Raw genomic sequence first — 26440 nt, forward strand, 5'->3', positions numbered from 1 at the left:
CCAATACGTCAATAAGCGAATGTTGCTGAATGGCAGTTACTTTAAAAGGAAGAAAACCCATTCAATTTTATTTTTATAGTACCATAATCGTTTTATCCATTGATAAAAATGCTCATATCAATATATATTTCAAAAAGGGTGAATTATAATACAGATTAGATCTCTGACACTTTAGCCTCCTGTTTCATTGCAGATGAAGGCCTTAAACAGCACAAAGCAATAACCATCAACTCACTGTTCTGCTGAGAGTCAATGAAAGAGAAGGATGTCTCTCCACTAAGTTTGGAGTGAGCAAGCACTATTTGAGAAATAAAACTGGCCATGATTTTAAGTACAAAAAAGATGACTGAAACAATGCAGACTTAAAAACACGATCTAAGATTTTTTTTTTGTTAGACTACAAATTTCTATAAATTCTGCTGTTCACCAGCAACACTTGTGCAATTTGCATCTAACTTTAAACAGCTGGTAAAATCTCTGGAGTATGGTATACATTTGTCTGCTTACCAAAGTGTCATCTACTAAAAGTAAAGAGCTGTTTTTTGTTTTTTCCATGGAAAATCCTAGGGGAGTGAAAAGATTCAGACACAAACTTTGCAAGTGAAAATTTGAAGGTAACCCTACATGAGCCAAAAAATAAGTGAGAGTACAGTCAGGAGTTGTATGGAGGAGCTGGATGGAACTCCAGAACTGCATGATTATCCTAGAAAGCTGGTCTGCTTTCCTAAAGCAAAACTTCAGAAGCCCATGTCATTCTGCTCTTTCCTTGAGGGGAGTGAGTGCTTCTCCCAGTGGCAAGAATCAGAAATAACAATTAGCAAAAAAGTGGTCAGATTTTGAAAAGATTTTTGAGAATTTAGGAAGCTTTCTGCTCAAGGAAGTTCTCAATTTCCATTACTGCAAACTGTGCCATCAAGAAAGCAAAAGATTAGCCCCTTTGTGTAAGGTTTTCCAAGGGTTAAGCTGCTACAGCATACCCCAAGAAGCTGCAGTTTAACTTCCACTTCTGTTAGCATCTTCATAGAATCATAGAGCCATAGAATGGTTTGGCTTAGAAGTGACCTTAAAGCTCATCCAGTTCCAACACCCTGCCATAGGGTTGGAGCAGGTTGCTTTCACTAGAGCAGGTTGCTCCAAGTCCTGTTTAACCTGGCCTTGAACACTGCCAGGGATGGGGCAGCTGCAGCTTCTCTGGGCACCCTCTGAAAGGATCTCAGCACCCTCACAGGGAAGACTTCAGCCTAAGAGCTCATCTCAGTCTCCCCTCTGTTAGGTTAAAGCCATTCCTCCTTGTCCTATCCCTACAAGTCCTTGTCCAAAGCCCCTCACCAGATTTCTTGTCAGCCGCTTTAGGCATTGGAAGACTGCTGCAAAGTCTCCCCTGCATGAGATTTTGCATCTTCCTCTCTGGGTTTTGTTAATTCAGCTTTCTATAATTCTCATATTATCAAAAGTTGATTGACAGTAAGTCCAGTGTAATTGGGGTGCTATGAGAAGGAAACACCCAAACAAACTGTAACATGCTCAGAAAGGAGTCTGAATTTAATACAGATAGACCTCACATCCACCTGCCAAACCTGGCTTATATGCTGCTCTCTGCAGCTTTGTGAATAGACGCTAAGTTAAATCAACAACATAATGGTCAGTTTCAGTGCTCTGTCTGGGAATGAAGACAACTTGATAAATGGAGCAATTTCTAGTTCTTATCACTGCTGGAGAAAGCAAGGGTTGCAGAGGTGGACTTAAGGTCTAGTCTGAAGTTCTGACCAGAACTAAGGATAGAGTTTACAGAGATATTAGAAGAATCAGGTCTGAGAAGGTAAAATAGAAAAGACAAATCTTCATTCAGAAACTAAGCATTGTCTTTGAAAATTTCAGCTTCTTTCAGAAGCTACTAAAACATATTTTAAATGTTATGGTTTTTCATTGTAAAACTGAATTTCTTTTTTTGGAAAAAATTACAGGTTTGTAAAGAAGAATTGGTATATTGGCCTGCCAAAGCCCTACTTGTCTGAAATCTTCAAACTTTTAATCATATGGTATTCCCACACAGAGAATTCTGTGGGCTACAGAAGATGTTTCTACTTGGGTCCCTATTTCTACAGGAGAGCTGGACCAACGGAGGAAGATTTCGGCCCATTTATTTTCTTCCATGGCTTGGTAGAGGTGTGCGTGAAGGCTGCTGTGAATGTGTATGACTGGTACTATCTCACTTGGCGAAGACTTAGCTATGGGCCTTGACCAGCTTTGGTGGCTCTTGGTATTGCAGGACAAATCACCATGAAGGGCTGCCCACTCTGCCCTGAGATTCGGGATTACTCACCCCACACCAGAGCTGTGGAGGTGGAGTGGCCGTGGGGTAGTCATGCATTCCCTTCCTCTGATTCTGCTGCGAAGGTAGTAATCTCCAGTGCAGGAAAGGTAATAAATAGTTTGGGGGTACTCACATCTCCAGAAATACCACAGATCTTTGCTTAATCGAAGCCTCACAGAGACATGGTACTTTTAAGAAAGGGATTTTTTCTCATTGGGAATCCTGAATCCAGACAAGCCTGAAGGACTGTGTTTGTTTTAAAAAACTGATGTCCTTGGTGATTTCACAGTGTTTGGCAACACGGACACAAGCAGTGTATCTGGGACTGTGCTCCTGAGAAACAGATAGATCTTTATTGACTTCTGGCTACCTGGGAAAAGTGTTCAGAAGTCAGTAACACTCAGTTTGTGTACAAGGAAGAACCATACTGGCTCCTTACCTAATGAGGAGCTGAAATCCACCAGTGCACAAGCACTACTCCCAGACCCAAAATCCTGCCATGCTGGAGGCTTGGAGCAACTACAAACCAAATCTGAAACTATTATGCTGAGGTGGAACAGCAGGATTTCCTGTCGACATTATCGTGGCAAGAACACTGAGCTCATTTACTTATTCCATTATTTTGGGTATCTTCTAAGCCATTTGCAGCCACAAGCCTGCTGCCGCAGTAGCAAGAGCTTTTTCCTAAGCTCTGCAGAACATTTATAATGCAAAACCACAATCTAGAGGAAAGATAAAAAGCATTACATGGAATGATAAAGGAATACATCATGTTCCTTAACATTTATTTTATGTTTGAATATAAAAATTCCATCAGAAGATGACTGTGACAAAGAAATTGGAGGCTGTGATAAGATTGAAGATGTGGTTACCTCAAAATACAAGTGGCTTTACCTTTTACTATTGATATATTAAGATCAAATACCTGGCAAAGAGATCCTGGCTGATTTCAAAGGGCCCAGGCTTTCATACAGCACTTTAGAGTGGCAAAAGGGATCATGGATGTCCTAAGTAGCCAAAATTTCAGTGAAAATTAATAATGCTATGAGATCCTTTCCATGAGAGTCCAATGAGCATAGAAGTAATGAGCATATAAGAATTTCTCCAGTTCAGAAGTGTACAACCTTGTTCCTAGTGTCTGCTGAGAGGTTCACAATCCTGAGGTTTGCCTGGAATTTCTCAGCAATGGGAAACTTTCAAATAAATGGCAGCAAAGCTTACTTACATTGATTTCAAAATTTGGCAGGATTCCTGTTTCTGCCTGGGGTATGCTAGATCACAAGACCCCAGAATAAAATAGAGGTAGCAGGAATGGATGAGTACTTCTTTTATTCCTGCCACTAAATTGCTCATGGAGATCAGTATGAAGCAGACTTAACTTTAGAATGTTTAGTCAGCTCTTTTGCTCATCATTCCGTGAACGGAGGAGGTGGAATTAAGAAGATTTCTCCCATGAAAAAGACTGTACAGAGGGAGTGGGAGGATTTCTCAGACTCCTTAATGGGAAGGGAACGAAAAATCTAGTCTGTGGGAGAGACAAGAGAGGCTTCTATAACCTCTGGGAATTCAGTATTCCACCTAAAGTCCAAGCCCAGAAGCATCTCACTTTTGTTCAGGCTACAGTTGTGAATCCCTGGTGGGCATTATTATTAGGTCAGTTTAGTTCTACTATGTGAACTCCTTCCTATTGATACAAGTCAGAATTGTCCAACATAGTTATCTGTTGGTGTCCTAACAGTTCAAGGGTTCTGCTAATAGAGCCAATTAGGCAGAACCCCCTATACCTGACAGCATTTGAAAGCTATAAAGACATCTGTGGGACAGAGAAACAAAAGCACACCTTTCCAAGCATCTTTTGGATGCATTTTTTTAAAGAGTAAGGGTAGGAAAATTATCAACAAGGAGTGTTCTCTCTTAGCCACATTGCTTTGAGCTTACACTGAAACCATAAAGAGCAGTCCACACCCTGCAGCAAGTCCCTTGCTGCTAGGAAGAGCCTTGTGACAGGAAAGGGCTATGGAATAGGTCCAATAACGGGTTTAGGGATATAGAAAGCTTGATTTGGCAATACTTACTATTTAGGCACCTGGCCTCCAGAAAAGAAGTCACAGTGTCTGTCAGGATCTGAGGCTTCTTATTCTGGGCACCGGAAGAATTTGGTGTTACAGAACAAGATTCAAACCTAGCAGCATGGGATGAAGTTGTGAGCGACACAGACCAAGAAAATGGGGCTTTGGAATTCCTATCCTTCATCAGCAGTTACACTGCTTACCCAGCACTGCAGAGAGACTACCACCCCCAAAGCCCTGCTGGTCATTCAGGCTTACTCTCCCCTCCTACAGCTAATTTTTCAAACAGTTGAAGAAGAGCCACTTTTGTCCTTTAAGAAAAGGGTGTTGTTGCAGATTTTCTGTGTAAATAGTGGTTAGAAACCTGCTACAAAACTGGAAACACAGGTTCTGTTTCTCCTTTGTTCTGAATGGCCTCAGATCTATTGTATCTCATATCTGTATAAGGGATAGGATTTACCCACCTTCCCATGCTCTGCACAGCTCTAGATAGGTTAAACTTCTGCACTTCCCTGCAATATTTTGCTTTTGTTTTGTAACAAGTACAAGATTTGTTGGGTCAGAGAAACAGAAATCTATGGGAGACAGAATTCTGTGGCTTGTTACAGCATTTTTGTTTGAGGGAAGATTCCACACTGAAATCTGATTTCTGCAGCAGAGCTGATGCTTGCATTTTATGTTTACAAGACTTTCAATGAAATGCAGATAGAGTCTTTTAAGAAAGGAATTAAACTGAAGCTTATGTCCCTTTGATGGCATACAAACATCAGCAATATTTTCTGATTCTGGTTTGTAAAAAGCTTGACAGTATTAGGACTTCATTACCAGGGTTATTTTGTTCATGGAGGACTGAGAGTTCCTGTATCTTTAGGGCTTAAACTGAGAAAAGACTCTCCATTTTCCCAGCATTAACCAAGGCCTAGATGGGTTTAATGCATAGTAACCACAGTACAGGCCCCTAGGAGTCTTCAAAATCAAATAACAGAATCTCTCACAAAGTTCATAAGCCTCCAGATTACACTTTTGGATAGAAGACCTTAACTGCCATATTTTAAAGTTTGTGTTTAGTTACTTCTGTGAAACACTTTCAGATACAGGTTGGAAAGTACTAGGCATAATTATGAGTTTTATTCATGAGTTAAACAATATATGTGGGTTGTGTGAAAATTTACATCTGAGAAGGCAAGCTTCTTTTCACACAGGCTACAAAAACCAGATTAAATGCTAACGTGCATACTGGTAAGCGCTGGAGACAAAGGTGTAAACTTTCCATTTTACTGATATCTATTTGAACATGCTAAAACTATACAATAAACTAGCCTTGGAATACAACAATGAAAAGAAAAATTATGTGGTTTTATGTTTTTCATGTGATAGCCATGATTCTATTGCAGTAAGCTAAATATACTTTAAATACCATACAATCCATTAGAAACTGCTGCTTTGTCAAGAGTTTGATCTCTTTTCAATCAATCCATAGCAGCTGTGTGTTGTTTAAAGTACTTTTATTGACTCTTCTGTAATTTGCTTTCTTTGAACAGCCTGTGTGCTGTAACATTTGATCAAAGAAATAAACGTATACTTTAACAACCCAAAGTAAAGTGCATGCACATTTTTATACTCTGCACAATAAAATGTAATTATAGTTGTCTACAGATCACAGTATGATATAAACAAATGGGTTTGAGATTTTTGTTTTAATGCAAGCCTATCCAATACGTATTTTTCTTTTTAACACCACTGTCTATAATCAAAAAACATTAATGAACTGTTTAGAACACAGACTATGTAACTTCTTTTAACAGACGTTTTTACTCCTCCATTAACTGCTAACCATATATAAAAAACACATAGCAAAATTAAGTAAGGAAAACGCAACAACCTAAAGTTGTGGATTTATAAATTACTTCATAAAACAAAAGCACTGATTGAAACTCTGTTTCAAAGTCTCATTTTTAATTCAAAGAACAATGGCTCTTTAAGATTTGACTGCATTCAGCAGTTGTGGACTATGGACATTAATTCACAGCTGACTGCTATGCTTGTGATTATTAAAAACGTAGAACAATAAAGCACATGTGTTTGAGGTTTCATAGCCCTGCAAATTTGTTAATTTACAGTTATTTCAATTGTCTCTTATATAAACAAACACATGGAGGCCTCCCTGAATTCAGAGCAAATGGATCCTAACCAATATGAACTACATAATACATAAAGGATGGATGCAAATTTTAGAGTACATAAATAAATAATTAATTTATACCTTCTTACTGTAACAAGGAAGAAAAGTCAGCATATTTTGAAGTTTAACAGAACTTCTGCCAGAACTATAAAAACTGTGGAAAGGGATCTCAAGAACAGATAACTGCTATCTGCATGCAGCCCAGGGGAGAAGTGTGGAGATATTTTGCTTCAGGAATAACAAAAGGGTGAGCTGCTCTAAGCAAAGCATTTAAACGCCAGCTCCCTAGCAGGTGAAGTAGGCAAAAAGACAGGAACATGTTTTTTGTACCCCCATCCTCTCTGCTGATGTAGTTCCTCCTGCACAGTGGCCTTTTTACTCAGGGAAAGGGGTTCACTTACTGCCAGCTCAACTGTGGCATGGAAGGGAAGTGGAGGCTTTTACTTTTCGGTATAGATAATAAATGCTGCTCATAGTATGAACTGTTTAGGTCCCCATTCTGCCACCATTACTGACACTGGAACAGCTTCAAAAAATAAAGCCATGATTCTGCAGATATTTGCAGGAGCATTTAACTTTCTTTTTGTGAACAGTTTAATTGTCTGAAATAGGATTCCTATGAATCTTTGTAGAAATAAGACCTATTCTAGTACTGCTTACTACAAAGGCTATAAATAGAAATTGGTGTCTTTGATAGGAGCCATAACCAGAGATTTCTGAAGTTAATCAGAAGGCTCTCATTGACCACTCTAGGCTTTAAATCAGGGCTCAAGTCAAACTCAATAAAGGACTTCCTTTACATAGCAGAGTGTTTTGACATTTGATAGTGTACAGCTCTTTTTACCAATACAACTATAAGCAGTGGCTAAGGGCCCATATCTGGAAACACTAAAAAACCCCCGACTTTGCTAATATGTAAGCATATGAAGAACTATGCATCACTTGCTGATTTTGCTAGAAATACAGTGCTGCATCATCTTCAACACCAGTTTGACAAAGTACAGTTGACAGCTTATGGAAACCTAATAAAAATGTCTTGGGGGGGAAAAAAGGGCAAGGTCAATAGTTTGCAGTAAAGATAGTTGTAAGAGATGTGGAATTTCTACACTTGTGATTATTACTATTGTGTAAGAATACAGGTAAATAACCACACTTTGTATTTTCCTTATGGAGCAGGGATGTCTCAGTATTGAAAATGAAAAATGGGTTTGCTCACAAAAGCCTTTGTGTCCGGAATGTAGCCATAAGTAGCTCACTATCTAGGTTGAAAATGGTAATGCAGGCTAGTGTGTCCTATTTTTCCATGCTTGCAGTGAAGATACAATATGGGAATTCAGCCTTGGTAATTACTAATACACCACACAGACACAATTACACCCTGTGTACTGCATAAAGGAATCACTTGTGGTCTGCCTCCATTACAAAGAGCAGTAGGGGGCCAACATGCAAGAAGACAAAATGCTTTACAAGGAGGAAGGAGACCAGAAGAGTCGATGTATCCAAATACAAGGACCCTGATTCTTTTTGGAGTGATTTAAGTCCCTTTCCATCAATTATCGTCCTTTGTCTCCAGAGTCTTATCACAAGCAGCATTACAGGAACTGAACAAAACAATACTCAGGCTCAAATAACCCTATGAACTGTGCTGACATTTCCACACCCTGTTGCTGTGTTTGACCAGGTTACTCAGACCTAGAAATATACAAAAATAAACTCAACTAAAACAAAACAAAAAAAAATCCATCCAGAACAACAACAAACATTCCTGGTTTAAATAACATCCTCAACCCTTCCTGGTGTCTTTTCTCCTGTTCAGTATTACGGATACTTCTTACTTCAATACCACAACAGTGATGTGATATAAAGACCTCTGTAGCACACAATGAGACTGACTTTCTCTTGTATGATAGCTTTTCAAACTAAAAGTTCCTGTTTTGTGGGGTTCTCAACAAGTTTATTTTAAAGTTAATTAGAACCAGCCCCTTGCCATTCCCATCTCCCCTACACTCTTGTTGAAATTTGAGTTTTAGATAAATGAAGAATTACAAATAAAAGACTTCAGTTATGTATATGGAGAAGTGCTCTGCTTTCACTAAAAGTTTGATTTTTTAGTGAAATACAACCAAACAACTTATTCACTTTTACTGCTCAGAATCAGGGTAATACATTTTTCTTTCTTACTGGCATGTGAACTTTTGAGGGCACAATTTTCAATATGAAATAAATTGAAAGCACCTATTTTTTTCTTTCATTCACACTAGATATGTGACATTTCATGGTAATTCTTGACAGAACTTTGCAGTCATTGCTCATTTGGAAATAAAAAATGTGGAAAAGTCAAAAAAAAACCCCAAGGACCTTCAGAAAGTCAGCTATTTCTGACAGTAAGTTAGCTTATGTGAAACAAAGCCTTGTCTTTCAGAAAGTGTTTACGATCTATGAGGAAAAAAAAAATATATCCTTGGGCTAAAATGTTTATTGGCACCTAGAAGTCTGAAGAGAGCAAGTCAGGCCTGTGGTTTTTTGAGGGCACTTTATCATCGCCTGCATTCTCAAAGGGATCTGTGAATGAATAGAGCTGGATTACTCAGCCTTCTATTCCACGCCTATTCCTCTCCATTTTCCTTGGCAAGACTGAGAGCCAAGCTATTTTTAGCTAGGCAGTTTTCTATTTTTAGACAAATATCAGTTAAAAGACATTGTTAGAAAACTTAAAAAAAGAAAAACACAAAAGGGGGATGGGAAGAGGCTTCCCATCTCATATTGTGAAGCAAGCCCTTCAACCTGTAACTCCAGGCGTTTCAGCTGTTTCCAATCTTGGAAAAATAAAGAAAATTCAGAGTTCAGGGATTTAAAAATAAACCTACCCTCTGGCAAACAGACCAAAATACAACAAGCTGTTACTATGTGAAACAGTGACTACAAGAACAAAGAACATTCTCCAATGACTAGATTGGGATAAAACTTTGGAACTATTAAGTTATAAGAATGTTACACAGACATGTAATATTTTTCCAGCCTCTGAGCCAGATATATGATGTTTTGGAGAAGGAAACAGTGATCCGTGAAATAGACCTTGCTCTGAGAAAGAGAAATTTAAGTTCCCAGTTTGAAAAACTATGAACAAGATTTTGGAACACATTTATATTGTGCACATATTTTTCACCTTTGCCATCATAGCATTTTTGTAACAGTTTGTCCAAAACATTCCCTAAGTTCTTAAAATATTTTAAAAATTTTTACTAATAACAAAAGTATAAAAGAAAAATAGCAGAGGGATATGACCAATAACAAGAACTGATCCTCAGTAAGTAAAAATCACAAGTTCCAGAGCCTCCCCAAAATATACTCAAAAGCAGATCTTGCCTTACTGTGTGTTTCAGAGAAACTAACTTTGTATCCATTCTAGTTTTCACTGTCCCTATTCTTTTTTTCCAGGAATGAAAAAACTAGCTATCAGAATTGCTACTTCAGTTTCATTTGAGATACATTAGGATAACAAACTACATTTCACATCAATCTAATCCTTACTGCAAATAAACCATAGTGGAAAACTTTTGGAGATCTTTTTTTTTTTAATTTTTTTTTTTAGAGAGAAAGCCAAACAAAATAACTCATTATGCAACTTTCCCTTAGCTGCATTTTTCAAGTACTGGATTAATTTGAAACATATTAGTAAAAAAACCCTCAAACAGTAGTGTCAACATTTGACCCTCTACCTTTCTTCTAAGCTGCAAAGCATCAAGAATCTATCAGTTATTAGAGGCACAGCAACAGGATGCTGCAGAGTTATCAAGGACAGCTTAAACAATAACCTGTAGATTAAAAGAGTAAAAAATCCTATGTGGATAAGTGGGAGGAAGGGAATAAATTGCTATCTAGTGGGTGTAGTGGAAGGACTGACTGGGACAGTTCCACTCACTGGAACAGCAGATCCATTAAGAGACTACTTTGAACAGAAGAGAATTGCTTTCCACACTTTTCCAAAAGCTTTGCTTGTGGTCTTGTAATAGCTAATATTTACATAAACCCCAAATTGATGGATAATAAGATAAGGTAAGATTATAAGTTTTTTTGTTTAAAAAATATGTTATTTCTAAATTAATTGTTTGGGAAAATTAAGACTGATAAAGTGAAGAGTTTTTTTAGTATTTTTGAAAATAGGATATTTTCCTCTCCAAAATCTTTTTGTACTAATCATGGTTAGGAAAAACAGAAAAAACTCACATGAGGATATTAGGTTACAAACACATTTTCAAAAGCTCAAAACTCAGAAGGCAAACAAGTATTATTAAATGCTGAAGATCTTGAAGTCAATCCTATGATTTTGTCACACACAAGGTTAGCAATAATGATTTGGCTTGTATTTACTAAAAATGAAACAAGAAGTAAGCATTTAAAAAGCCTAAACCATCATCCAAAGGAAATTATTTGGCTAGTTGACCCTGCCCAATCATCCCCTGACCTGTGGAAACTGGTAATGGTAACTATTTTTTTAACAAGCTGGTCTTCAATCAATTTACAAAGGAAATCAATAATGCTACCCCCATTTTACAGGTAGGGAAACTGAAGCATTAGGAGGAAATCTGACTTGTCCAAGGTCACACAACAGTATTTGGCAAAGCTATTAATAAAATCTGAGTCTCATGAGTCCTAGTCCAGGGCAGTATCCAATAGACTGTACTGTCTTTAGATCACCCTGAATAACCTTTCTTACGTACAGGGTTACTTTCTTACTGTCCCAGATCATCAGCCCATGGTAGCTGACACAGTTCCCCTGATTTCAACAGCTGAAGAGCTGACTTGATGTGTACTTTATGTCTTATTTATATGCAGTAGCATGTTATGTTGATAAGAGAAAAAATACACTTATTACATTAAACAATCTACAACAGTTGCCTTACTTTTCCTAAAAAGGCACATTTATAGTTATATGGGCTTATTTACTACAAATACACAGGTAAGAGACTTAATTGATATGAAGAGGCTTTCAGAATCTAATTAACCTCCTAGCTAGTCATTAGCTCTGTGACCTTTAGAAATAATTGACAGAAGGATTTTTTTTTCCTCTTCTCTCATTCAGAGAGAATGCACACTAAGTGACTAATCCTACATGTGCTGTAGGACCCACAGCACATCTATAAGAACTGATGGGGTAATGTGCAGTAAGTCCATTAGCAAAACAGGACTGTTGCATTCCTCTCAGGCACAATACACTGACCATGTAGCACACCATATGTATGCATCATTTGCTGTCTGAGTGCCATTCTCATCAACTCCCAACCTTCCAATGTGCTAGAGCTGGACTGGGTGTAAAGCATGAAGTCCTCCAAGGCTTTGTAGTCATATTTCATGCCTGTGTTTCTCATCATACTAAAAGCGATAGGATTCTTAATTCAAGCTAGTACTGCTACAAACTTGTGTTATATATCATGAATTGCATGTTGTTATTATACATATTTTTTTAGAGCAAAATGCTTTTCTAACAAGCAATGGTACACACATAAGAGCAAAATTCTGAATTCCACCCCTCTCTAGGGGTATTTGTTCCCTACCGTCTTAACATTAAGGTCTGTAAAGATGTCTCTATGTGTTGTAAAACAGAAAGGATGTGCAGTCTGCAGGATGAATTTCACATGCCCATAAGCTCACCTCTTCCCCTTGGGGGAAAATGTTGTTGAAAATGGCACTCATTTCTCTTGCTAAACCTCTCTTGCTAATTTTCCTCACCAAATACAGGAATCTACTGGGGAAGGCAAAATACTCTGCAAAAGGTCAGCAGTCACTACAGCAATGAAGATGCATGACCCCATGCAAAAAAAGTTAAAAATACAATGCTGGATGCTGATCACCCATGAAGAGGAATCCACAATTAGTAATTACTGAAATCTGAAATTAGAACTACTTTTTGTCCCCATGGCCCATCTAGCAACCCCATTACAATGGCCCTAGGATGATTAAAGTCTCCTAGAGTAGCTCAGGCTAATTTTTTACTAAGTCTTCTGTATCACAAATACAGTTTCTCCAAAATTCCCCAGTTTCTGTGAGAAATGAGAGGGAAAAAATGAGAGGGAAAGAGTGGCTTCAAGTGTAATGGAAAAAGTGATTCCTAACAGCCAGACCGAAGAAGCATTACCTGAAGATGAGGAGTCCCTCAGAAACGGTCAAAATATGGTCCTTGGTATGAGAGGTATAAACATTGTTTGATAGAAAGAGGATTCATGTTGTTGTACATGCAGAATCATGATACTGTATCATCATCACCTTATTTTGCTACCCATTCTTGCTGTGCTATGTCTGAAGTGGGGCTGTAAACACTTTGAGGTAGGACCTGTTAGTGTGCATTAGAACACAGCAAAATTGTAAGAGCGGGTGGGTGAAAGGGCATAGGATGCTTGATATGTATTCAGGTGAAAAAAAGGAACAACCTACAGAGTAAAACAATGTATAGCTGAGAAGCCAAATGAGGATAAGGTTTTACTGAAGAAGGATATGACAGTGTATTGCAGGAGCTGACATCTTCCTACATGTAAAAGTCCTATATGTTAACTCTTTCTAAGTGGGAAAAAAGTCCTATATGAACTCTTTCTAAGTGGGAAAAAAAAAAGAAACGAGACTAAAAGGAAGTTGAAGCCAGATGCCAGTTAAAGACAGAGCCAAGGGCAGACAGCAAAAGGGATATTTTGGAAAAACCATAATCAAGGTTATCAGAGAGTTTCCTCAAAGATAAAAGACAGCTGCAAATCCCATGCAGATGTGTGTGCATGCATGCAACTTAGCAGTTTTAAGTAGTGAACTTCACAAAATTCAAAGAAGATTAGATGGGGGATCAGGATTGATAACATTGAGAACCTCAGCACAGAGAAAAATGGAGGAAGTTTGCGTTGTTTCTCTTTTTTCTCTACAAGTGATTAGTGGTATTGCAGAGAGCAACTTATTGGAGAGAAAATGGAAGATCTGTTTAATGGGATGAATTTGAAAGAGTTGATCTAGTAGGAGAACTTGAATTAAAGGTAGTGACCCCTCCATCAAAAAAGGAATAGAAGCCAGTTGGAGAAAGAGGGACAATAAGAGCAGCAGGGCCAAATAAAATTCTGGATTTGGGGCTTAAGAAGAGCTGAAAGATGAAGTGGTTAGTGATCTGTGAAGGAATGATTTATGTGCATACTGACAAAGGATCAGTGTATTAGATTTGGTATCTAAGAAACAGAATCAAAACAAAGACATAGTGAAAACTCACTAGAGGTCTGCTAATGCTGAGACAGTATCTGACGCTTTGACATGAAAAAAGTGACAAGGAAGAAGGGACAATGACAGAAGAAACAGGCAGGATGTTTCACCTTAAATCAACAAACACTTGATGGCTCAGGGTTGTAATTGGCATTTGCAGCCAAGATGGAAATCACTTCATGTATCCCTTCTCTGAAATACGCCTCCTACAATCTAATGGTGATGTCCTACCTGAGCTCCTAAGCAGTGGGCTTATAGTGCTTTGGCACTAGATTCTTGTCAGCCACAGTATCGTGGCAGTGAAATATCACTGAAGTAAGTCATGTTACATCCACTTCTGCTTTACAGAAACAAGGAGAGGATCTGGCCTCATCTTAAATAAATGCAGAAAAATGCATAATGCACATGGCTTGTCTGTTGTAAAACTCTGGCATTTACTCTTACCCATTTCCTCTCTACTGTAAGAAAATATTGTCTAGTCCTACACAACTGTTTTGATAAACAACAAACTCATAAGGTAAGTTTTTTTTTTTTCTGATAGAGCAGATAGGAATTGGATGTATTGACAAACTTCTAAGGACAGACTGGAACTGTAGTTGTAAAAACACTACTTCTGTACCAAAGATTGTGTGCCAAATGCCACAGGATTTTGTAATGAGAGGAAAATGTAATCCCATTTTAAAGTAAAGATTTACAAACCTTCTAGTAATTATATCACAGGATTTTAAATGACAGTTGCTGAATATTTTGTTGTAAAGATGGGTTTTTTTTTCCTCAGTGTTGAAGGAGCCCTGCATGTTAAAATAAGTCATTATATCCAGCAACCAACATGTACTTTTCAACTGAAGCAAAACTGAAGAATGACTGTGATGTGAGTGGTTTGGTTGGTGAGAACATAAAGGCTTCACCTTGAAGAATCCACTTAATTCTAAACAGAAGTCTCCGGATGAACTTTTCCTTATAAGAACTAATACATTTCATGCCTCCCTGCCCCACCACCCCGACTTTCCTAAGACCGACAATAATTGTCACTGGTGCTTAAAATGAGTAAACTTTAGTGTTGAATGTAAATATTTTCACCTTCATGAGTACACACTGATTTTTAGTTACCTGTGGATGTTGTATTACTGCATAATAACTGAAACGTATTCAGCTGGTAAATAATTTTGTGGTCTAAACAGCTCAGATATACCAAACTGCATGGTAATCAACTCAATTTTGAATGAGTCAACTGGAAAAGACCATCTCAATTACATTAATTACATGTACATAAAATTGCTACATGTTTAAAGAAAGTATAACCTTTTTGCTTGAATCATTAAACCAAAAGAACTCAGAAGAGTAACAGTAACTGAACTTTACAATTTTCTTCATGTTAACCATTCCATTTAACATCATGACAGATGAAATCAGATCATACACCTAATAGGTTGTGTATGACCAAATTGCTTCATTTGCAGTAACAGAAGTATTAAGGTGAATGAATTTTTCCCTTGAAAAGAAGCACAATGTTTGTTACATGTATGACACTTGGTGTCTTCCAATACTTCAAATAAATTATGGCTTGAAGACTCATTCTTTCAGAAATGCTAAATATAATTAAACCCAGTAATTAAACTGGAAGCATTTGCTTAATAAAATTAACAGCTTTTGCCAGACCTACATGAAATTAATGCAATTGTTCCATTTGAATAGCAGTGGTTTAACTTAAAAGTAATTAACTACATATTAGACCTAGTTTTTTGATTTTCTTTGAATATATATTGCTCAAGGAAGTTATACCACATTCTAATGACTAATAACATAGTTCTACCACAACCAAAAAGTAACTAAATAGTTAATATTATGCTGAATGTGAACAGAAATTGGATTTTAAATTAAAGACCCTTACACGGTTGACAGTTATATTTCAAATTTTCATAAGTCTACCTAAAAAAGTTTTCTTTCTCTAATGCTGTGCAGAAATCTGTGAGCACAGCTATGCCCTTTTCTCCCACTGAAATATAGTTATTGAACAGTCATTCAGCTGAAAATGATCAAATTTAATAATACTGTCTGAATCTCAGCTGCTGTTGATTGCTCTGGAAGAACAAGATTAAAAACTTGTAAGTGTGAAATCTAGCTGTCTGAAAGTGCTAAAAAATGGACTTCTTGCAAGGAAAATATGTGTAATGTAGTCAGTTTAACTGATCACTTTAAATATTTAAATGTGTGGGAGATTTATATCCTGTATCTAAAAATATATCCAAACTACAAGCCATTTCTCAGATCACATACTTTTCATGGTCTCTATTCCTCTGTTGTACTCGTAACTGTGACTTTAGTTATTAAGTAAAGGCATGATAATACGAAACCCTTGTCAAAACCTACACCCTGCACAAGTATTCCTTTGCTCAGTGTTGTCATTGCTGTGGCGTAAGTATTATGCATTACAAGCAGAACACTACAAAACATAACAGCAAAACGATCAAATGACTAAATTCAGAGCTGACAGAACATACAGAAAAACTGCAAATATGCACTTCATTTGGCCTTTTCTGCCTATTGTTAGGTTATTTAATTTAAATAGTGTTTATTTCAATTACCTACTTCTGTTTGGCTCCTTTTAGAGGAGTGAAAAGGGATGCTCATCAAATGTTTGGTATAGGCAGAAAATTACATATCTGCATGCATAATTGCCTACTAGCCTACGCAAACTGGGCTGCTATTTTTGTAGGAAAGGGACTCTGCTGGTGCAGAGTGCTTTTTCTGAAACTCTGAAAGTTACAACAAAGTAGATATTAATTTAAATTTTACATTTTCACTCAGATTTCTTGAAAAACCACAATGCTCGTGATGAAAAGTATTAATTCATTGTGAAACAAGTAATAAATCTGTAACTACTGGCTTACTCACCTATTCCCACACAAAAGCCAGCAGGAAGAAGTTAAGATATCACAGAAAACTTTTCCTGCTAAGAATATTCTGGCTTTTTACCACTGAGAGAGGACAGGTCATTTATTCTGGGGACAGAATTTGAATTCTGCTGGGCAGGACATGGGGCTTACAAGAGCTAGATCACAGGAAAGGCTTCATGTGAATACTGGAGATTTGAAGTAAGAGAGGAAAGGAGAAGATGGAGAGGAGGAAGAAATTATGCACTTTCCTCTTAGTCTTAACTCACATAAATTCTTGATCTTCTGTCAGAACCTCATCCTCTCCTAACGGGGGAGAAAATCTACTGGGAGATCATGAAGGAAGCAAAACAGTATCATCCTATATGTTGACATAAGTATAGGCAGAAAAATTATATATATTCCTGGGTTGCAGTCTTTGACAATCTATGGTGGTGTGACTGTGACATCTTGGAACAAGTGTGAAGATGTCTATTACAGAATTTTTTTCATCTGTCAAAACCACTTTACATGTAATTCACACACTTACTTTCCTCCATTGCTGGTCTCAAACACATAACTAACCTAGGTGAAGATTCAAAATGCACCAAAGTCTCATTTTAGACAACATCCAGATTATTTAAAAATCTGAAACCAACACCTTTAATAAGATCTGAAGTAACCTAAGTGTATAGGCCAAGGTTTTCAATAGCATTTATCAATGAATTTTCACTGATTGCTAAGACAGGACCTCACCGTTCCAGTGCTTTTAAAAATTATACTATTAGAAGCCTATTTGCTTAGGTGCTATGAAAACAGGAGTTGCTTTAAGTGACATAACCAGTTTTTTAGATATCACTCTGAGCATTTTGCTATGACAACAAAATCATTAAAAGCTTAATTTATTTTGCATGGCTTGAATCCTAATGTGATTATAAAGTAAACTCACTTTTTGGCAATTATGTGAAGTTTAAATTGAAAAAACTTAAAATTTTAATTAATAATTTTCAGCAAGTGTAAATAAAACTTTCCCTATGTAATTAAAGAAATAATTACCAGGTGTGTCTAGATTTCTGGTAGTAATGCTTTGATGCTGTTATATTATGTTATGGTAACGGCATTCTGTGTGAGGTAGCTAAAACATTTGTTTTTTTTCAGTTCATAAGCAAGGTTTTCTTTCATTTAATCCGACCTCCTTCCTCTGTAAACAACCAGAAATCTAAACAAGTGAATTGAATGCCTAAACGTATTGATTTTAAATCTTTTTCCTTGGCATCTTTTACAACATATTTTTTGGTTTCTCCTGGACAAAGTGCATTATAACTTTTGGAGTGAGAAGATAAAGCACACCAGTGTTCTGGAAAATATGTCACCAGGAGCAACTAGGAGGCAAGAGGGAGATTCAGCTGGGAGGTAGTGGTCAAGGCATGGAGAGGGCTAAGGGGACATAGCAGCACAACAGGCTTGATGACAGGGAGCCAGAGAACTCATCACTGGAGTTTCTGCTGAGCCTGCGGGACTCAGCAGGATAGAATTTACAACTCACATAAGACATGGATTCCCTCGTTCCTGCTGCACCACCTCCAACCCCCAAGCCAATCCTCTCTTATCCCTGTTCTGCTCTCCTGCTGTTATGTCACCCCCAGGGTACATTCTACAGCCCTTGAGAAAGATGATCATGCCTTTTGCTTTGAGTACCTCCACCAATAAAGGATCCTCACAGAACACAAAATCTCACCTCAACAATATCCGAATTTGTTCGACTCTCATGAGGCTCATTATACTCAGTATATTTCAGCAACACTTTGTCCATGTCAGTGCTGGCATATTGGAAGAGTTTGTTGGTGCTGTTGAAGATGATCAGAGCAATCTCACAGTCACACAGAACACTCAGCTCGTAAGCCTTCTTCATTAACCCAAATTTCCTCTTAGTAAATGTCACCTGGAAAAAAAAAAAGAAAGGTCCATTAGAAATCCCTGAGCTGGCTTTTGTGGTCCTTTTTTTGGAAATCTAATCTGTGACTGTGAATTGAACATGTTCAAAGGCAAATGCATAAATATAAATATAGTTCTAAAATAGAATATAAGTATACGTGTGTGTTACCGAAGTAAAGAAATACACCAAATTCTCACAGCATAAAATTAGAGGTACAGATAAAGCGCATGGGACATTTTCATTTTCATTAAGTAGTGCTATGAAGTGTCTTTGTAACTGCATACATCTTTCCCATCAACATTTTAAAACTGCATTTCAGTTTGAAAATGTGCAGTAAATTATTATCTTTGATAGTGATTGACTTTGATTCCATGCTCCCTATATCCTGCTAGATTTTTAGTGAAGAAATTGTTTCACACAGTGTTTCAGTTGTTTAAAATAGATAAACTGTTCATATAAACACACATGATAATTTTGAAGAAATATGATGTTTTAAAAATTCAAACACTCATGATAAATGAGCACAAAGAAGAAACAATAGCTGGCCAGCAACAAATGCCTTGAAACAAGGTCTTTTCTAAACACAGACATAGCATAATTTGTTTCATTTCAAATTAGATGCTTGGAAATATGAACTGTCATTTTTTAGTACAAATTCTTAGGGTCATGTTATGAAGGAAAAAATAGGAACGTGCTTATAAGTTTCCATTAGCCCAGTTAATGCCCTGACATCATGCAAAACCTAGGCAGTACGGAAAATATCGTTAACTCTGTATAAAACCATAATTTTCCACTGGGACTATTTTGACAATGAAAGACCTGCATATAATTTTTTTTTCCTCTTCTTTTCTGCACTAGCTTACAAGTTCCAGTAAGACATGTGACTTAGAATAAGAAACTACCATAAGCTGTTTAAACTAATTGTATGGTTGAATTTTTTCTCCTTCTTCCGCTTCATCATATATGCAATTTCCATTAAACATATACAACTATGATCTTTTTTACATCAATTTTTTTCTCTAATAATTCTCAGTGACTAGAATTTTTAAGATTAAACTATGGCTTTGGTAAACCTATTATTAATCAAATTTAACATGTGGTCAAGATCTTTGACAGCTCAAGGCCAGACATGTGACCAAGTTCATGGTTCTGCCTAATCATGTGTTTGTTCCTACCATAAGCAATAACACCTCTGCACTTTAATGCTGAAGCAAGAAGTTTCATCTGTACATGGTTTGTATGGCTACTGTTTTATCTTGTCACACTCTTAAGTTAATAGTAACTGTGAGCCCAGCTACCTTAAAATCCCAGCACATCAGGCCATGGAAAACATTATCTTTAAGTATTGCTAATCCCTATTTGCTAGTCCACCTCAGAAAGATGAGGTTCTGGGCCAATACTATGAACACCTATTCTCCCAAATGTATACTGAATGTTACTCTTCTTGTTTCAATCTCCTTAGCCTCTGTCAATGTATTGTTAAGAAAAGATGAATTGCCATTAAACACAACTACTCAAGCATTTTAAAAACACACTTTCTACAGCACTAGTCTCAAGGATGATTAATTGATAGTAAGCTCTTTCTAAATATGTCTGTCTCAATGGTTTTTGATATTTGGAATGAATAATGAGGTAGGTAACAAAACTCCATTCAAATTCTGGAAAAAATACGCTCCCATCTTTCAAATACTCTTTTAATGTTTTCCCTGATTACAGAAAATTGAAATGCATTTGTTGAAACATATATACCTATAAAAGCATGCTAGAAAAACCTAAACACACAGAAATTAACATGTACTAGCTCAACGTATTTTTCTGCATCTAAAATGCCTTTCAATCAACTTTTTGACCACAGTGCTGTTGGTGCAGTGTCTCTGTACAGTATGGTTTCTGTTGCACAGAAACCTCAGAATTTATCATGTTACAGCTTCTTACTATCAAAGCACACTCCAGTACAGAAATATCTTTAAAGCTACTGTTTGTGTTTACTATTAGGTGCTCCTGAACATTTAGAATAACCACATAGCTGCGCAGTGTAGCACATACTTATTTCATAATACCACCAGAACGATAGTGGAAAGTGAATAAAAGAGGAACAAATTAGATGGATTTTTTTCCCTCAATATAATCTTAATTCCTTTAAATTTGATTTGTTTTTAAACCCTTGATCTTTCTCACATTTTCTCAGTCTATCTGATAATGCTTTCTTCCACTGCTGATAAAGGTGTTAAAAACAATTATACCTACTACTGTTTCTATAGTAATCTGGAATATTACTTTTCTTTTTAAATATGCCATTCATTGTGGCTTATATTTGCATATATATACATAAAATATATATGTAAATTTATTATCCTTTTACAACAGTTTATAGTAGGGGTGAACATCAGTAACTTCAGAAAAGACAAAGAATACTCTTCAAGCCATTAAAAAGAAATTAACTTTTTACACACTTTCTTCTATGTGGCTACATAAGAAAGATGAATGTACCTATTTTTCATACGTTAAAATATTTTTGTGAAAAATATGAGTAGATAGCATCTTAATTACTTTTTTTGTCGGTCTCAATTTGTTAACCTTTTATTGTGTTAATTGCACTCACCAAGCCTGAAAGTATCTAATAAATATAGTTTAAGGTAAGAGATAATATTCTAGCACTGCAGAAATTTCACTGAAATTAAATGTTAAAAATAAGCATAAATAATTTAAAATATTTGGTCTCCTTTGTCTAGGTGAAAGGTAGTATGCAACCTTACACATAAGAAGCTCTGACTATGCTTGAACTGAGTTAGTGTTGGGAATGAACAGGCCACATACAATCCACATGAACAGAAGCTTTCATGTAGCTGTAGCTACAGTATCAAAATATCCAGGTGGTCACACAGTCATATTATCATACACTGTGTTCACAGTTCTCAGTCATGATAGTGTCATATAACAACTGACAATGTCAGTACTTTGTCATTTGACATAAAGAATACTAATGGGACTGAAAGAAAATACACATACAGAGGGACAAATCTTCGACATATTTAAAAAGGGACATAAAAAAAAGTGCATGCATTTCAATATTTGTTTAATATTTGACTTATTTTTCAGCAGCAGGAATCAAATAACTAAATGGCCTCTACTGACACTATTAGTCAAGATACGATTAATTATCCCTGCTGTCTAATCCACTGCTGATTTGTAGGTGTTTTGCAGTTCACAAATCTCCTCTTTAGGAGAATGATAGGCAATTTAGGAAGTTCTCTCTTTTTGGGGTACATAATATTTTATAATGACAGTGTGAGAACTGGGGAGAATAAAAATGGATTGAAGGGAGGAAGTGGAACTGATCAGAGGCCAGCATTCAACTGTTTTTAAAACCTCTTAAAGCATGTGTATATTAAACACATGGTTTGAAACACTGACACTATTTCTAAATACTGTTGTCAGGTGCATTTATGGATCATTTTACATGTATGGCAAGAAAAGCCCAGTGTAGGGAGAGTATTACGTTTACCTCTGAAACATACCAAAAAATTACTTAATTCCATCCCTTTGTACTAACTTAAAACCCACTCGTCTGTTACATTTTTCTTAGGTGATTTTGCGTATTTAAAGGTTATGTTTAGAAATTTAAGAGCCAAACTGCTCTCATAACAGGAATGGTAGTACCGAGAAGGCAGGTTACTAAATGCTGCAGTATTTTTCAATATGAAGAAGCATAAATGCTGATGAATTCACAGGCTGTGAGCAAACCAGATGCTGCTAACAAATACTGGGGAAATTAAAAAAAAAAATCAACAAAAAACCCCCAGTGAAGTAGACAGCTTCCAGCTTCCTTGATTCAAATCAAGGCAAGATTTTTATGCACTTCTGATGAAATTCTAACTAAAGATGAAAATCACTGAATGTGCTAAAGGAAAGGCATTAAAGCCCAGGATTGTTAAAAGGATGTTTTTCTACTTCAACTCTGGCTCTTCAATGCCATGGAAACATCTCCCAACTAGCTCTTCATGCATAAAGCTGCAAAAGTCTTGTGAGAGACAGTTCATGGACTAGCCATCGTAGAGTCTGTAAATGGGGCTGTAGACAGCCCAAATTGAAGTGTGCATATCACACACTGTGATACGTTCCACTTAAAGTGTAATTTGGCTCAGAGTAGACTTCCTTGTTTAATTGCTAGTAAGTAAAACCTACTTGAAACAAACTAGAAGACAATGTTATTTCGTTGCAAGTATAAATTTTTTCACGTGGTGAAATTTAATTTAAATATATGTGTGTATAAATGGTGATACCGGCCTTGGTAATAATTTTTGTTTAGCTAAATTGGTAACAACAATTACATGTTTCTTATAGCTGTTAACACATCAGTGGAGGAACAGAAGCAGACATAAATATTCCCATTTAATGAACATGGCCTTCACAATACCGGATTTTCTTTCTTTCTTTTTTTTTTTTTTTGAATGTAGGCTTTGTTTGTTTCTTTTTATACTTTTGGTGGGAGTTGGCTTGGGATTATTTTATTTGTTTTTTGTTTTTAATTCAGGTCCTTTAGTACTTTTACTGAAATCTCACACACTCCAAAAGGCTGAGCCATACCAGCACTCTGTATTTGTCAGTGACAGTTACAGCATACGTGCTAAAATTTTATATTTTTGAAGTAGGAGTCCTGTGATCTTTCAAGCAATTAAGCCCAGCCAGTGGCAAAATATCAGCATTCCCATTACATCTTCCTATCCTGATTATAAAGATATATAGCTGCTGACACAGGAAAATGAGAGAAACAGTGATTTTGTACATAATCCTTCCCATATACATTTCCTGACATTAAACATGTGTGGGAAAATTAGGGAAATTAGAGAAAACTTCCCCCCAGTCTCCCAACTGAGAAGAAAAGTCATTCATGACAATACGTATGAGTGACTAGTGAAAAACAGGGACCACTGATGTACAGAAGTATTTGATAAAGACACTGCCTGGTCAAGAAGAAATATTGCTCTCTTTGTCTGTATTTCATCTGGAACGTCAAAATTTCTGCCAGAGGGACTGGAACAAGCATGGTAGGTATAATGTATGTGACAAAGAGGAGGTATTGCACAAGCAATATAACTTCAAACATAGTAAAGCCAAGCTGGCCATGTATAAACCAAGAGGCTCTTGACTAAAATGCCCCTGCAGGCACCCAATCCTATCATATGTTCAAATCCCAAATAACTACTGAGGAGGCTACAGAACTTGCCATATTCTCTCTTCCCCTTCCTCCTGTTTGATTCTTGTTTAGACCTGCTTGTCATATGAAGAGGCCTGGCTGCAACAATCTTTACAGTGATCCTCAGTGCAACGGGAAGCAGCACCAGACAAGGATTCACTTTAGACAAGCCTCCCTTTTATGCTGTAGCTGGGCATGCCATATGAAATGAAAGACCCTTTAAAGAGCAATGAAGGACCTTCAGCAGCCTGTTTCCATGTTCTTATAACCCTCCAGCATAATTTACAGGGATAAGACAGCAGTGATTTTATGCTGCTGAAAGAGCTATTGTCCCAGAAAGCCTCAAGCATATTGAGCTACAACTTGCTGAACAATCCAAATAAAGAGGAGTTCTAAGCAGGATGCCCTAAAATTATAGCTATAACAAATAAAATGTTCATGATTAATGTGTGTAAAAAAAGGTTTTGTACTTGTATGTTATGCCCCATTTTTAGTATATTAGTACATAAAAAATACTTAAAATAGTGATATTATTCAATCTGCCTAAATCCAACACATGATGGGTCTCTCATACAAATTTTTTTCTTTGTAATTGAAAACAGGAGGGATAATTGGAAGATGTGTTAATTAACAGATGATATAGCAACTCAGAAATTAGTAGGTAAAGCAGTATCAATATGCTTCTCACCTTAACTTATAAATTAAGATCTAAAAGCAGACAGGAATGCAAGAGTAATAATGGTTAATCTGTACTTCATTTCCTTTTGTTAAACAGAGATAAGGTCCATTACAGATAGATGTACAGATATGTATGTATTTTAGGCAGACAACATCATCTGTATCACAACCACAGTAGCCAATACAATGCACAAGAAAGAAGACATCTTTTTTTTGTATGCTATCACCAGTTCTGGCAGGTACAAATAGATGTTTAGGTAAAAAACATGTTTACTAGTTCTGTGTAGCTAAAATGTTCTTAAGGTAAAGGTCAAAGAATATTTCATTCCCTGCTGAGCAAATGGTCAGGAAGCACATTTGTCTGCATTTCCTGTCATAACAGGAAGAGTGTAACTTCTTCCTCTCCACAATGGCTTCAGTTCTGCTTCCCACCTCCAGCTCTTTCCCCCCCAGGGCTTTCCAAACTATTCCTTGCAAGACAGCCTTCTTGCTTGTGTCTGCACTAGTTTTCAGCTCTGCTGTGCTGGCAGATGCCTCATTCACTACTGCACTCTCTTAGGCCTCTTGCTCACACTTCAAATTAAAAGTAATTTGACCTAAATATTTACCGTATGCTAATTCACTTTAAATTATGCTCAGAACATACATTTGTAACACAAGCACACTTAACCTTAAACATAATTTGTTCTAGAAATTCATGGTTCAGTTCAGCAGCTGTATTAAAACCTTACTTCTCAGGTAATCTGACATGACATGAAAAGTGCTGCCAGAGTTGTTCAGATCATAACAATTCAGGTGCCATGAAAACTTGGGGTGTATTACGTGTTTACAGAAAACCTAACATTACATGTGAAATAAAATGAAAAACAGCAAGACCTAGGCCTAATTGCAATGCTACATTCCAAGTATATGTCTTACTATATGCAATTTAATGTAAGCAAGAGAAGGAATTCATATATGCAAAAGATAAAAAGCATGTGATGTTTAAGACAAAAGTTCATTGAACAGAATAATGCCTAATTGCATAGTTAAGCAGTTATGTTTTCTTATGAAAACATTTCCCTAGGGCTAAAAAACTCACATAATCTCAGATCTTGGATAAAATTAGGACACCTCATGAGGGAAGACTGAGAATACAAAAAGATGGGTGGAAAAAAATTTATTATCTATCTTGTGTCCACGTTAGCACTAATATGCAAGCTGCTCTTTCTACAGAGGAGTTTCTGGTTCAGCTGAGAGTCTTTTTCCTTTTAAACAGAGCTGAAACACAGATGAAGATAGATACACAAGGCTGAAACTAGTTTTGAAATTAGCAGCATTAGGTATTGAAGTGTGTAGAACAAATCTAGGTCTTCCTGCAAATGGTCATTTCCCTCTAGGATACTCTTCCCCTGCCCCATAACCTCACTTATTTGCTTCATTTGTTCTCTATTGAGTGGATAGCTGCAGTAAGTATTGGTTTATAACTTTACAGGTTTGTTGGAATCAAAGAATGATAAAAGTTAAACAGCAAGTATTTGCTACTGTTGTACCCCATAGAATCACAAAGACATAGTTTAAAAAGGTGTCTTGCTATTTAAGCACCTTACTACTGAAGTGTATACTTCCTATGGTATTAATAACACCTAAGTTCCCAGCAAGTTACATATATTGAAAGAGAAGTTTTAAACAGTATATAGAATCATTAGCTAAGCTAAACTCCGTTTTAATTGTGGACCTGTCAACAGCATGCTTCAGAAGCAGAAAAAATAATGCAGAACTAATGAGCAGGATGATCAGAGGGATAAAAAATGGTGGATCACCATGTAAGACCCTGATATTTCTTAAAACTCACTAGAAAAAACAGCAGATTAAAAGCAAGAGGGGGTTCCAGACCCAATACCAGAATGTCATTGGGTCAATATGCCCTCTTTCCTGGGTCAATGTACCTCTGGATTTAGCTCAGAGACCACGGATTTAAT

At 36.7% G+C, this 26440-nt stretch overlaps 1 protein-coding gene across 3 annotated transcripts in view; it reads right to left on the minus strand.

Moving 5' to 3' along the window:
* Positions 1-26440, minus strand: part of MEF2C (myocyte enhancer factor 2C) — a 121593-nt gene that overhangs the window by 45488 nt on the left and 49665 nt on the right. For all 3 annotated transcript variants that reach the window (XM_031046189.2, XM_031046188.2, XM_031046190.2), the window contains exon 3: positions 18407-18610. In XM_031046189.2, the coding sequence (XP_030902049.1) occupies positions 18407-18610 (204 nt within the window). The remainder of the gene's footprint in view (positions 1-18406; positions 18611-26440) is intronic.

This window comes from Melopsittacus undulatus, chromosome Z (assembly GCF_012275295.1).
Source record: "Melopsittacus undulatus isolate bMelUnd1 chromosome Z, bMelUnd1.mat.Z, whole genome shotgun sequence".
Lineage (NCBI taxonomy): Eukaryota > Metazoa > Chordata > Aves > Psittaciformes > Psittaculidae > Melopsittacus > Melopsittacus undulatus.